The 15,262-nt window shown below is 36.7% G+C and overlaps 1 protein-coding gene across 1 annotated transcript in view; it reads left to right on the top strand.

The window, feature by feature from the left end:
* iav (transient receptor potential cation channel subfamily V iav) overlaps window positions 1-15,017 on the top strand; it is a 54,309-nt gene extending 39,292 nt beyond the window's left edge. The window contains exons 13-21 of the mRNA XM_088229212.1: window positions 215-403; window positions 1,320-1,435; window positions 3,567-3,769; window positions 4,889-5,127; window positions 6,410-6,569; window positions 8,337-8,535; window positions 9,681-9,844; window positions 12,065-12,212; window positions 12,557-15,017. Of these exons, the coding sequence (XP_088085338.1) occupies window positions 215-403; window positions 1,320-1,435; window positions 3,567-3,769; window positions 4,889-5,127; window positions 6,410-6,569; window positions 8,337-8,535; window positions 9,681-9,844; window positions 12,065-12,212; window positions 12,557-12,761 (1,623 nt within the window). The 3' untranslated portion in view covers window positions 12,762-15,017. The remainder of the gene's footprint in view (window positions 1-214; window positions 404-1,319; window positions 1,436-3,566; window positions 3,770-4,888; window positions 5,128-6,409; window positions 6,570-8,336; window positions 8,536-9,680; window positions 9,845-12,064; window positions 12,213-12,556) is intronic.
* Window positions 15,018-15,262: the final 245 nt, after the last annotated feature.

The raw sequence follows: 15,262 nt of genomic DNA, 5'->3' as shown, positions 1-15,262 counted from the left end.
ATGCATCGAAAGTAGACATTCTTTACCATTGACAGACGTCCAAAGGTAAAATGTAGGTGCTTCATATTGAGGGGTATTTAATTGTTTTTAAGAGAATTTTTTTTTTTAATCTGTCTATAGTACTGGTTGAAAATATCTCTAATTCCTTCTCCTGTAAAATCGCGTTTCTGCGTACAAGTAACCGATCAATACAATGAATGTCATTTGGTTCCAGTGGGCGAAGATCGTGGTGACGCTGGAGCGAGCCGTGCCCCAGTCGGACGCTCACCACTACCTGCAGGAGTACTCCATCGGGCTCGGGCCCTCGGACGACCCCCGCTACGAGCAGCGCGGGGTCATGGTCATCAAGTCCAAGGCCAAGACGCGCGCCAAGCAGAGGAAGGGCGCCGTCACCAACTGGAAGGTGAGGCTCAAAATTTAAAAACAGAACGTTTCGACCAGACTTAAAATTTTGGTTTATTTGATCATGCCATGTCTTTCTTGGCCGTCCTCGTCCTACGTTTTCGTTTATTCTCGCCATATATATCTGTTATACCATTCTTTCGTCATCTACATGACCAAATCATATCAGATAATCGTTCTAAATCTTATCAATTATACCTGTCTCAGATTTGCATTCTTGCCTGATTTCATAATTTGTTACCCATTCGTCTAAGAGATTGCTTTTCGACTCTGTTTACTCTACTTTCATCCTTTCTCTGCCACTTTCATGTTTTACTTCCATACTTAAGTGCTGAGACTAAAACTCCATTGTGCACTGCCAGTTTAGCTTCAATTGACATATTTTTATTAGCAATTTCTTTGCTTAGTACGCTTTTCATTTTGTCGCCCGCATTCACTCTCCTTTCAACATCTTTTTCTACACTTCCATTTCTTGAAAACATGCTTCCCAGATACACAAATTCTTCTACTTGTTGAAGACATTCGTTGTTTACATTTATTATGGAATCAGTAACCTCACTTCCCCTTTCAAATACCATCACTTTTGTCCTTAGAGTATATACTCCAAGCTTTTGTCTAACTTTCGTTCACCACCAATTCGCACTTGAAGAAGAAAGCAGACAAAAAGCAGTACATGAGATATAGGCGCACCAGCAAAGACTGAATAATAATAATAAGTATGGAATGAGAAGTGGAAGTGATTTCTGGCTTCCTAAGGTGACACTGACTGGAACTCAGAACAACTTTTACTACAAAGGTTTGAAAATGTTCAATGAGTTGCCATTAAGTCTGTGGCATTTAGGTAAAGAAGTATATGTTCCATCTTTGTTATTATAATAAATCAGTAGAAACATTGAATCATTTATGTATTTTCCCAGCGCGTTGGCAAAGTGACTATAAACGAGCTGAGAAAGAGAGGTATGACCGGTGAAGATCTGCGCAGAATAATGTGGGGAAGAGCTTCCATATCCACTCCTACCAAAATACCCACCAAGTAAGTACTGAAAATGACTGTATCTACCCTCATTATTCACTTTAATAAAACGAACGCCTAGATGTGAAAATAATGTCGCTAGATTATGTCCTATTAACAAATAAGAGTATCTAGGCGTTTGAAAGTTACCACTCTAAAAAAATATTCAGTTATTATATTTTTCCATCTTTTTTACTATCTTTCCGGGGTATGTATCGAAATGTTAAAGGAGCCGGTTTTGTAGTCGATCGGTAGATACATACAGACGATCGTTAAGCGTACCGTCTAGGTGATTTCCAAAAGTCATGCAAAATTCATGTTCAAGCGAGCATTTTTTGCTTAAATTGGGATTTATTGGAGTTTATAATCGCTTTGATGTGAGCACTTTTTATTACAGAAGCATATTTAAACTAAAAAATAAGAACTATTTTAAATGTTAATGACGTAAGGAACGCGGACTAATTGTTTGCGGTCATTCCATTGGCTTGTTTCGATCATATGATGTCGATATGACAAGTAGGTAGAACACACGGAGGTAAGATAGAAATAATACAGAAGTTAAGTATACCGTCTCGATATAAACAGATGAAGATAACGAGGCACAGGGCCCCGATTACAATGGGAAGTTAACAAAGTTATGTTCGACTGTCAATAAAGAAAAACTGATATTTGTTTACGAAAATGAGTATATATTTTTTTTATTAATAAATCTCATAAAAAGTACATGTTTTTTGTAAAATTCTAAACATATCTACTTTTACACATCTGGTAAATGTTATCACTGTAACTCTCCAAAAAAGAGACTAGCTTGGAGAGTGACTTACACTGTTTTAGTTCTTTATATAAAGGAGTTTATATCATTTTAAATACGAGTACATGAGAAAAAAAATAAAAACATAGGATATATAAAGAAAATACATAAAACAATATTACATTCATACTAATTAAAATTTAATGTTGTTTTTACACGTGTTCAAAAAATTTATTAAAATTAACTTTTAAAATCGGGTTGTGGTCCCGTGGCTAGTGTCTCGGACTTACGGATCAAAGGTTCGTGGTTCGAATCCCACTCTACACCAACTTGATTCCCATTTTCTAATAGTGAGTTATTTACAACTCGTTGAAAATGGCCATCAAAATTAAATATTTGCGTAAATTATAAAAACGCAAATATTTCTTTTAAAAAAAAAAACTTTAAATTTATTTTTTATTTTTAATAGTTTTTAGTTCATGGGAAGATTATTATATTTTTTTACACCTTTGAAGACAAAGCTATTTTGACCATGACTTGTGTGGAATTTAGGAATTTTAATATTACGTTGGTATCTGAGTGACTTATTCATCTCAAATTCTTTTACATTTCTTCTTTATAAATTTGTATATTATAATTTTTTTTATAAAGAGTGTCTACTGAATGAACATTTAAACTATCTTCGTCGGTAACCTATAATTCCCATGTTTGGATGAAAAAATTGTATGCATATTCTACTTTTCATACAGAAAACTTAATTTTACTTTGTAGAAAAAATTTAAGAGAAATTTTAACTTTCCATTGTAATCGGGGCCCTGGGATGATATTCCAAACGCTCTCGTGCGCGTAGAAATCACTTTCATCTTGCGTATTTTGTATGTAAATACACGAGCTAAATGGTTTTTCTACGGCCGCGGGAGCCTTTGGAATACCAGCCCTGAACGAGAAACAAAACTGACAAGAAGTAGAGAAAACGTGGATCTAACTGACGTCTATTGTGCGAACCGCCGACTTGCAGGCATTCTATGACATCGTTTGACATTATCAGATTTTTTTCTATACACAACAATTTGTTTTTGTTTCTGACATTTAAAATTTGAACCCCAAGCCCGCTAAATGTCAAAAAACATGGCTAATCCCAAACACGGAAATCTATCACCGGTTGCCACAAAAGCTTAATAACAATATAATTTACAGGCCATTTTAAACACGTGGTCACATAAACCTCTGACGTTGCGAAGTAATTTTTTTTATCAATTTATTCATACATATTTGAAAAACTTGGCAGCACAAAATGTTTTAATTGTTACCGCGACTAAGAAAACATTATTTATATCCTATTTCCCGTAGCCCTAAACTTCCTCATTGGCCATGCTGTTAATATTATAAATATTTCCGAAGACCGCTGGCGGACACGTCTCTGCAGCCGGGCGGCCAGAATATTACCGGTGGGTTTGGGGAGGCGCTTTCCACAGCGCTGGACGTGATGGCGTTCACGCACGAGCTGGACATGGTCGGCGCAAACGGCCTGACGCTGAAGAGCAACGCGCGGCCAGTGCAGGCCGCCAACCCCAACGTCCAGCTGCCCGCAGGCGCTAACCCAGGTGAGAATTTATTACAAAGATATGGGAATATTAAAGGCACTGAAAGTATACAATAAACCGCCAGAAAAAACTAAACAAAATACTCGGACAAACTTTTCAAAGGGTGTAAAAAATATTAAATGTTAACTGTCTTCTGTATGCGGGTGATGCCGTGCTTCTTGCTAGCAGCAAAGAAGACCTGCAATTCTTGGTAACAAAAGTCTACGATGTATGCAAGAAAAGCGATTTGCTTATGAATGTTGATAAATCAAAAGTGATAGTTTTTAAAAGGGATGAAAATATAACTAAATGTGAGATCAGCGTGAACGGAGATATTCTGAATCAGGTAGAAGAATTTGTGTATCTGGGAAGTATGTTTACTAGGGACGGAAAGGCCGAGAAAGATATTGAAAAGTGGGTGAGTGCCGGGAGCAGGGTGAACGGTGCACTGAAATCTACTTTGGCAAACAAATGTTTATCGCAGGAGGCCAAACTAGCACTTCATAACGGAGTTCTAGTGCCAACTCTAATGTATGGGAGCGAATTATGGAATTGGCAAAATGATGATGAAAGTAGGTTAAATGCTGTCGAAATGCGATCCCTCAAGCGAATGTGTGGTAAAACTATGTATGATAGGTGCACAAATGTCGAGATCCGTGAAGTGTGTAAGGCTGAGACATACATTATCGACAGAATCAAGAAAGGGGTGCTGCGTTGGTTTGGACATGTAGAGCGAATGGACGGCAAAAGAACGGCTAAAAGGATCTACGATGCTAATGTTGATGGATGCAGAAAACGATAAAGACCGAGAAAGATATGGCAGGATCAAGTCCATCAAATACTTGAAGATGGACATGTCAAAAGTAGGAATAATCGGCGTGAGTGTATGAGAAAATGTATAAATGTAGAGAAAGCGAGGTCTGTATGCCAAGATAGAGTGTTATGGCGTTCTATCCTCTCTGCCTATCCCTACGGGAAAACGGCGTGATGGTTTGTTTGTTTCTTTGTTTTGTTTGTAAAAAACATTATTATTAACAACAGAGTATGAATAAAATATTATTTATTATTTTTGAAAAATGAATGAAATTATCTCATTACCCCCCTATATATGTAAGATTGACTCTAATATATTGTCTTCAGTTGCAGCGCCCGCAGTACCCCTGGGCAGCTTCGCGGGCACTCAGGCCCTCGGCAAACCCCTTCCCCAGGGGCTGGTGCCGCCCGGCCAGGCCCTTCCCAGGGTCTACAGCGACCCCCTGAGGGAGATAGTTCACCTGTCGGACTCCAAGGACTCTTCAGAGTACGAGGATAAGATCAAAACCCTGGCGGTGGAAGCAGCCAACCTGTTCCATGTTCAGGAAGTGGAACCAATTGTAAAGGTGAGATTTATCCGTAAAAAATGACAATATTTTTTTTCTTCGGCTATACTCTATTTCTATTCTCTAATTTATTTTCAATTGAATAATTCTACACAGTTACATCGCATTATATTATGTATTTTGATGCCTTTTCTCAATTTACCCATTTTTATTGTCCTTAAAATATAGCTTGATTAAAATGACAGCTGCCAAACTAATGTCAATAGTGATGGAAATTACTGATCACTGATCATGTACCGATCAAATGAGGAACTTCAGCCCTACGGGAAATTGGATACAAAAAATGTTTTCTTACGCGGGGTAAAAATTAAAGCATTAAATTGAACTGCAAACATTTTTGAAAATGTACGGAAAAATAATAAAAAATATTTTGATAAAAACGCACTACTTTAAATGACGTCACTGGTTCATGTGAATCAACCCATGATCTGAGAGCTATGGAAGATTTCCGGTCTGCTTGTCGCTTCTGGACCAATAGGAAGAACTGAATGGGAATAAGCGGAAATGAACCTCTGACGTTACACGCGGAGTTATTTCAGAAATACAAAACTATAAAAAATCGTAGCGCCGATAATACGATATGTAAAAATTCAAAAAAAAAATTTTGACTTAGTTTAACAGTCTATTAACGAATAAAAAATTTGAAAAAAACCGCTGAACCTCCTCATTGATTTGATCAGTTTGTTCATGCAAACATGAAACTCTGTTTCCGAAAATTGATATAAAAACGCAAAAACAAGCCTATTATAGTGTGTTTAAGACAATTATTCAACAAAAAATAAGACATTTATACTTTTTTCATGAACAACATCAAATGAATTATTTTTTTATTATATCAATTTACATTGATTAATTTGTCCCATCTCTAACGTTTTTGCAAAATGATATAACCTTGTAAGAACGTTTATTTATTTTTTAGTTTTAAAGCTGATTTTATATATTTATGTTGATTTATATGTCAAGCATTGTATTAAAAAAAAAAAAACATGCCAGAGACAAATGATTTTTCGTGTGTCAATATAAATCACTCTTTAGACGTCACTAAAAAGTTATGTCGTCACTATTTCGGACAACAACTGTCATTCTAATCAAGCTATATTTTAAGGGCCATGGGTTAAAAATCATATATTTAACATATTTTTGGCTGTCAAGTGTACGCTTGCGAATATGTAGCCATATAAATATTTTAAGTAGGTCTTTTTTTCTATTTGCATATTTTTTATTTATGAATACGATAGCCGACTATTGCCTGCTAGTATTATTGGATACTCCCCTTTTTCAGCCCAAAACAAAACCGAATCCAACTGTGAGCGTAGCGGGGGCTCTGACCAATCTGTTTGGGGTGGAGACTCCAGCTGGCCCCACCGTGGACTGGCGCGCTGGAGACAAGAGGCAGAAGAAGCTCTCGGCCATGGAGCCCAGCGACAGTGAAGGACTTGGCGGTAAGATGAACTGTATGATTATGTGAGATGCATTATTATTAAAATAACTGATTCATCAATCTAAGCAAGATTCTAACACAATGTGTTTACGCTATAAAATAGGTACTACTTGGCAATCTGTTGGACTATCTAATAATTGCATGTTGTCTAACTGGATACTCCATAGATGCGGCGTAGAGTGCAGTGTTTTCAAACGCGTCGTTTGAAGAATGTTTCTGCACCGTTGAGTTCAGCGTCCTGCTGGATACCATCATAGTATCCCCGCGGGGGACGTTGGGGTCACCATTGTAGGATATGTTGTTGGGGTGATCCCATACCCCAGTTGGAATTGGACAGAAGATGCGATGTTGATGTTTGAATGTTTATTTATTACATGGCGAATAAATAATGAATTGTGTCAGACGAGTGTTACGTCAACCCCTCAGGTTGAAGTAACAGCGCTGGAACTGAGTGAACTGTACTGATCTTGTTGGGCTGACTGAACGAGCTGACTGACATTGGCTGCGTCCTTTGGTCTCTTTATAGACCATATTCCTTTGTAGTTCATTTCTTCATGATAGGGACGATGTGAATGTACTGCAGGGCGACGATCTCGTCTTTATGTACAATATTGCTCGAGTTGTAACATAAATTGTATTGGATTCGATAGAAAATGATGACATTGCATTGTCGGTCATTAGTCTACTTCAGGTGAACTAATTTAACACGTGTGTGTCATCGACTATGGACTATGGACCCTACATATGTTACATTCGCATACCAAATCACACCAGAATCTAATAAAACCCTACAAATAACGAAATAAGTTTTCTGGTAAAAAAAGCCATCGATTAAATATTTAAAATATTTTTAAAAAAAAATCTTATCGATTGAAGAAACTAAAACGATTTCATGTGTGTTTATGACCAAAATATGTGGAAAACATTTTTGTTGAGTCGAAGATTCAAAATGATTTTTCTCGGAAATATGTACTTAGTAGATAGTGCATTTAGAGCTTATAATACGCCACTGGCTAATGAGTCGCCCATGCGGACAAAAACTATTCCATGAATATCAACCATGAAGTTAGCTGCAGTTTAGAGTAGTACAATGAGCGGTAGGTACTCAGGTTGAAAATTACAAGCGCACACCGAAACCGTTCGTTACACGTTTATTGTTGAAGTAAAAACCAAACTACAAATTTGGAACGCTTTTGTTCCACGCAATAGAGCTTAAATGCTTCTCTAGCGAATCGGTGACTCTGAGATTTAGAGGGTTTTACCAGTATAGGTACCGACAATATATTGTCGGTCGGCGTCGATTACCGCCATTCGACTAAATCAACTGTTTCCAGGAGACAGTAAAAACCGTTTTTAAAATCAAATCTAGCACATGATTTACTCCGATCTCATGTAATGTTCTTTTTAGAAAGCTTGCCTACTATTGGTCCCACGCATGTCGTATGATTAGAGAACATCTAATAAGAGTTAAGAATTCTCCAATACGAAGAATTCATTTTTGCCAAAATTGTAGATTGGCGGTAATGCACGCCGTCAGGCGATATATAATCTATTCAAAGTAGGCATCCTTTCACATTATTAAAAAATCTTTAACAAGCGCAGATTTTAACAACATATTCCAACCACTAACAACCCTATTGCTCAGAAATACTTCCGTGGGTTTACGTTAAATCTGGTTTTCTCCAGTCTAAGGCTGAGGCCTCCAAGTCCAGCACCTTGTTTTAGTTTGAGCATGGAATCCAAGATTGTGTGACTTTCCTTGCTCTAGAAGCCCCCCTGCTTGGGCGCTCGGCGCGCACGCGGCGCGCGCGCTCGGCCAGCAAGCGCAGCGCGGGGCGCGGGGGGCACGCCGTCCGCAGCGCGCGCCTCCGCCTGCAGCCCAGCAGCTCCCTGGAGGGACCCCCGCCCCAGGGGGACCACTACCCGGACCAGAGGCTGGACGAGAACACGGAGGCCAACATCTACAGGTGCGTATTTTTATTTGAACTATCAATAAGCGAAATACTATCCACAACTTGCGGGTAAATGATTTTATTTGTTTTCTGACGTTTTATGGGAATGAACAATGAAGAGAATATTAGGCATAAGGTGGTTTGGTTTCATAACTAACATAGAAGTCCAAGATCGGACGCTGCAGCTTCCTATATCAAGCGTTTTGAAGGTGAGGCAATGGACCTGGCTTAGACACAAAGCTCAAAATTCTCTATTCGGAAGAGCAGTAACCATGTTTTCAAAATATGAGAAGTTGTGTTAACTATAGAATGTTGAAAGGAACTAAAATGCTCGCAACGATCCATGAAAAGACGGATGTTTAGTGTACCATGTCTAAAAGACAGAATATGAAATGAAGAAATAAGGCGCCGAACCAGAGTCGTGGATATCATGAATCGTGCAGAAAAATTATAATGACAGTGGGCAGGACACTTGGCAAGGCGAAATGATGGTAGGTGTACACTCAGAATAACAAAGTGGAGACCATGGGCAAACAAAAGAAGTGTTGGAAGGCCACAGAAAAGATGGATCGATGATATTGTCTCGATAGCTGGTAAAACATAGTTGATGAAAGCGAGTGATAGTAAGGAATGGAGACGTTTAAAAGAGGCCTTTATCCAGCAGTGGAGAGATTAAGGGTGAAGAAGAAGAAGATACGAAATTGTACAATTTGAACTTGTTCAATGACTCAGATCTCCGCTGCAAAGCTGAGTATCATTAAAAAAACTAAACAAAAAATATGTATAAGTATGTATACTTTTACTACTCATTAAACCTATATTTATATATGTAATTCTTATATACGTGTGTATATCACTGAACTTCTAAATGACTGGACTGATTTTGATGTTGACGTTAAAAATACTTAAAAAATATTTCATAATTTGACACGACATAACTGCACGGTTTCCAGAAAATTTTTTTAGCACAGTCATTTGAGAGTAAAACTTATATTTTTATTTTATTAGTTGGTTGAAAGAAATTATCATTTGGCAGTAAACCCGCCAATTTACAAAACTTAAATAAATATACTTGATGAATTTAATTTTTAAAGGGTAATAGAAACCCACGTACCTACCAAAAATAATTCCAACAAAAAATGTAATTTCTGTCTTTGCAGAATAGCGAATGTGTCTCACGAGTCAGAAGTGGCGGAGATTCGAAAGACCCTCGCTCTTAAGGATGTCCGACCTCACAACATAGAGCAAGCTGTCGGAGACGGCACCCCGGCCCTGACTGTCCGCCACATGGACACCATCGCAGAGAAAGCCGTCATCATCAAAGGTAACAAACTCACTGAATAGGATAAAGAAGTTAACAGGATAATCAGGTAGTTGATAAAAGTAGAGCCATACTATTATCATACTTATTTTATTTGTACTTCTATTTGCACTCATTTAGTTAAAATTATATAAATTCTTGTATTTACCCAGTAACACTTAGTAAAAAGATCATTCAGATAAAAATAATTCAATTAAATTTATAGTCATTACTTTATCGGTACGGCATTGTTAAATCAAATTGATTTCTTTGAAATTTTTGAAAATCTTGCATTCTTGACTTAAATGGCGAAGTTCAGTGCTACAGCAAATTGGATATATAAATAGTTTTCCTACATGCGGTAAAAATTGGAGCATTTGATTGTTTGGCAAAGTTTCTCAAAAATAAACTACTTTAAAATGTCACAGGTTCAGGTGAACAACTACTACTACTACTACTATCACGCCACTTTTCTGTAGGGGTAGGCAGAGAGAATGGACCGCCATACACGTCTATCCTGGCATACAATCCTAGCCTCTTCCATATTCATACATCTTGTCATACATGCCCTTCGGTTCTGTCTGCTTTTGACATGACCAGACTTGAGATTTTGGTTTATCTGATCATGCCACGTCTTCCTTGGTCGTCCTCGTCTCACGTTACCGTTCATTTTCGCCATATATACTTGTTTCACCATTCTTTCGTCGCCCATTAGTTCTACGTGACTAAACCATCTCAGAGACCTTTTCTTAATCTTATCAATTAAACTTGACTCAGATTTACACTCTCGCCTGATTTCATCATTCGTAACCCTGTCATACATTATTATTTATTTATAAATTTATTGCAAAAAAATAATATACATACTTAATAACAGGGAATCTATATAAAACCAATTAATGTAAAATGAAAACAGAGTGTTCTCTGTTTATGATAGTCTCCATCTAACATGGCACAGCCTGTTCATTCAGCACAGCACATTCATCTAAGAGATCGCATTTTAACCGCATTCACTCGGCTTTCATCCTTCCTTTGCCAGTTTCATGTTTCACTTCCATACATAAATGTTGGGACTAAAACTCCATTGCTGCCAAGCGTTTATTTATTTATTATGGATAACTTATATAGCGCCATTTTCGTAATAAAATACCTCAAGGGCGCTTTACATGGTGATTCTATTGTTAAGTTAATTTAATTGGAGCTTTTAAATTTGTAATTTAATTAAAATAATTTATTTTGTTGTCACGTGCTACGGATTTCTGTATTGTCATAGATTTCCAGTTTCTGGGTAACCATGTTTTTCAACAAAAGCGTATTTTGAGGGGTACGGGGTTCTCTTTTTAAATGCTATGAAAACTTGCCGACTTGAACTCGTGACGTCACGAGCGGAATAATTTAAAAATTACAAAACTTAAAAAAAACACACTTTTAAAAATACGATACATAAAAATATGAATTTTAGGCTTAATTTGGTAGTCTATTAACAAATTTTTTTTTTTTTAAAACCACTGAACTTCTTCATTATTAACGTTTTGGATTCAAATTTTGTAACAATTATTTTTTAGCTTTTTGTTTATAAATACATGTGTACATTGGCAGGCTTATTGCCAAATGGTAATTTCTTCTAACCAAGCTATAAAATAAAAAGTTTTTATTTATGTAATTTCTGTTTCAAAATGTGTGCGAGGAAACACCAATTAAATATGTACAAAAATAGGACAAGCAATATACATGTGTTTAAATTAATGAATATCGGTACTAGTCTTCAATGGGAAATGGGAACAAAGAAAGAGGAAAAGTGGAGAGATTAAGGAATAGAAAGGAGATGTTTCTTCAGGAATGATTAAAACAGAGTTACTGTGGAAACATATTTGATAGTGGATGGGAAATGATTCCACAGTCGAGCCGCGTGGACACTATATGAGTGAGAGAAGAAAGAAAAATTGTGGATGGGTATTAACCATCAAATCTGTAAAAAAATTTCATTCTATAAAGATAAGGTTTAAAGTGCAATTTATTCAAAACTGGCGGCCTCTGTGGTATAGTGGTTAAGATATTTGACTCACGCACGGAAGGTTCCCGGTTTTATTTTCGGTGAGAACACAAAAATTTAACGTGATTTTTCTCAAGTCTGGGTGTTCTGTATTGTAATTCACCATATTGTAATTGGACCTCCTGGCCTGTTGAGGTGCAAAAAAAAAAATATATAAACGGTTTTATAAGAGGTATATTTGATATTTACAGGAGAAGGATCTGGCGTAGAAGTAGAAAGTGGTAACAATGATCTCTCAGAGAACCGATGTGCTGATGAAGATGGAACTTACAGCAAGGATAGGAGGAAAGTGGAGAAGAGAAAAACCAGGGTTCGGCCTAAGACCGCTCGCTACAATAGGTGAATTTGCAGAATGTATTTTTACACTTTTTACATTTGTAGTAAAAGTTTGATGAAAAGACAAAAAATAATGATCAAGATTTGTTTTTTATCTCACCATACATTTGAGTTGATGAGCTTACGTTCTTGGAGGACTGGCTATACAAAAATAGCACGACAAGACGTGTGCTTTTGTACGCTCTTCATGGATCAAGTTTATTAATTATTTAAAAATAATTAAATTATTATAAGTGACCATTTATAAACCCTGTTAATGTTTAGACTTCTACATTCACTTTTCAAAGAACTTCTCCATCATTACCAAAATATCTGCTTATCTCGATATCTGATTTATTTTCTTTTAGAGTGGCCCCAATGGTGCCCGTCAGTGAGGAAGCCAGATCCGGACCAAGGAAGAGAGTCAAGTCTGCTCACCACAGCAAGGGGAAGGTACAACATAGGAGCGAGGAACCCACTTCTCCTCCAGACCCTCTGGAGAACTGGTCCACCGCAGGATTGGCCTCTATGAACTCTCTCCTCTCCTGGGAACACGAATCTGACGGGTATTGAAACTCGTATACGAGGGACTGCTACTTGCTAAAAATGGACAGTTGGAATGATTATCAATCAATGCTATCTATAATGAGGAAGTTCAGTGGTTTTATTAAATATATATTTTTAATTAATCAAACTAAGTAAAAAAAAAAAATTTTTTGTTTTGTATTACCATCACTATGATTTTTTTTAATTTTGAAAATCTGTACCAACACATTGAAATAACACCCCCTACAACGTCACAAGTTCCGATCGGTGAGTAATCAAAACACATCTGAACGGTGAAACATAACTGACAAGAAGCAAAGAAAACATGGGTTTAACTGACGTTTACAGTACAAACTGCAGACTTGCAGGCGTTCTACGTCATCGTTTGACATGATTGAAGTGGTTTGTAGGAACGACAAACAATTTTTTTTTGTTTCCAATATTTAAAAGTTGAACTTTACAAACATGCTAAACACTTTCGGGAAATCATTGCTGTACAATGTAACGCTCAAATTTTTACCACGTTTAAGAAAACATTTTTTATATCCAATTTCCCATGGCACTGAACTTCCTCATTATATATTCTACAGAAATTCATTCCAATGAAATAGAAATTGAATCTAACTGAGTCAACTTTGCTCCGAATATGTTACTTCGAAATCAAATATCTTCAGAATAAGGAAACTAATTAAAATTCAAATAAACCAATGGGCGGGCGTACAATCCATTTCAATGCAAATAGGGCCGGGCCAATGGATGATTTGATTTGACATGGAATGAAACTTGATCCAACTGGACCGAATAAATGTATTTAAATACATATAGGTCAATCAGAGATGGGGAAAATGCTGAAACTTCATAAGGAATACAAATTGACCAATTAGCAATTAACAAATTGGGGAAACATCACACTAAATGTAAATAAATTAATCAGCCATGAATAAATGGAATTACTTAAATTTCTCATTGAAAAAATTTATTTGAATGATCATTCGCTAAGTGAACTAACAGTTTGCATTAGCATAAATGGACAAATTATAAACATTATCCGATACGGGAATGACACTGTCCTTCTAGCACATAGCATGGAAAGCCAGCAGCTATTATTATACAAAGTACACATGTCAAGTTTGAATAAAGGTCTAGAAATGAATATTTCCAAGACTCAATGTATGGTTATTCGGAAAAAGCCACAAACCTTCTGAAAGACTAAAACTTCAAGCGCAGATTATTAAGCAAGTCCATCAATATAAATATTTAGGATGCTGGATGAATGAATGGGATCACTCGCAAGAGACCAAAGTCAGAATAGAGATGGCGCGAGTCTGCTTTTTCAGGATGCGTGACCTTCTTTGCAGTAGAAACTTTCATTTTGACCTCCGAATGCGCGATGTTACGTCTTCTTAGTATTTTTTACGGCGTCGAAACGTGAACACTTACCCAAAACACTTAAAAAAAGATCGAAGCCTTTGAAATGTGGTGCTACAGGAGAATATTAAAAATCTCCTGGGTGTATAGATTCCAAAACGATGACATTCGAAAAAAGATAAAGAAAGAGGTACTGAAGACCATAAAGATAAGAAAATTTGAGTTCTTTGGGTATGCAATGAGAGGCAAAAATTATAACATTTTACAAGTTATTCTACAAGGAAGAATTGAAGGTGCAGGCAGAAGGTGAATCTCTTAGCTAAAGAACTTGCGTGACTGGTTCCATTGCAACACTCAGTCCTTGTTCAGGGCAGCTACCAACAAAGTGACAATTGCTACGATGTTTTCCTACCTCCATCGGGGAGAGGAAAGATAAGAGATAAGACGAAGATCATTAAATTATTTAATTTAAATGATCCAATGTCTTACAAGATACCCGCTCACACGGGTCAGGCTTAAACTATGAAAATCGGTATTTAATATATTGGAAATTCATATGAATATCATATTTTTGAACCCTGCCTGAAGGCATTGTCTGTAATAAGAAAAGCTAATTTTACCCTGCAAAACATTTGCCAATGGCAGATTTGTGAATACTTGGAAAAGAACGCCCTCAATCTCAGAAGACAGTCAGGGTAGTCACCTGAGAATAAATTAAAAAATAATTTAGACCTATGTTTTTATTATATGAGCATATGTTTATGTACTGAGTAAGACAGAGGCATGTTGGCTAATAGCTGCTGCCTGGCCTTCTAGTTAAAATGTTTCTAAAATGTATTAATTTTAATTGATAAATAAATTATATGAGTTTTCCGCGGTGATTGAATTATTGTATTGATTGATTAAATGTGATTTTTCATATTAAAAGTATTTTATTTCTTAATCTGGACATCAAACGAATTGTTTTATAATTAAAATGTAAATAAAAACACTCGTCAACCAGTTTCTAAGATACCTATTTCAGCTGTCAGTTTTTGTTTAAAAATACATTAATCATAAACCAATCCGGAGACGGTAGTCAGCCTAGTACTGCCCAGCGACGGATGTTGGTCCAACAGATCCAGATGGCCGTATCAGCCGGTTACTTGAACCATCAGATT

The sequence above is a fragment of the Micrasema longulum genome, unplaced genomic scaffold (assembly GCF_059751315.1).
Source record: "Micrasema longulum isolate JH-2025_06_02 unplaced genomic scaffold, ASM5975131v1 h1tg000644l, whole genome shotgun sequence".
NCBI lineage: Eukaryota > Metazoa > Arthropoda > Insecta > Trichoptera > Brachycentridae > Micrasema > Micrasema longulum.
This window is presented reverse-complemented; position numbering and strand designations above follow the sequence as displayed.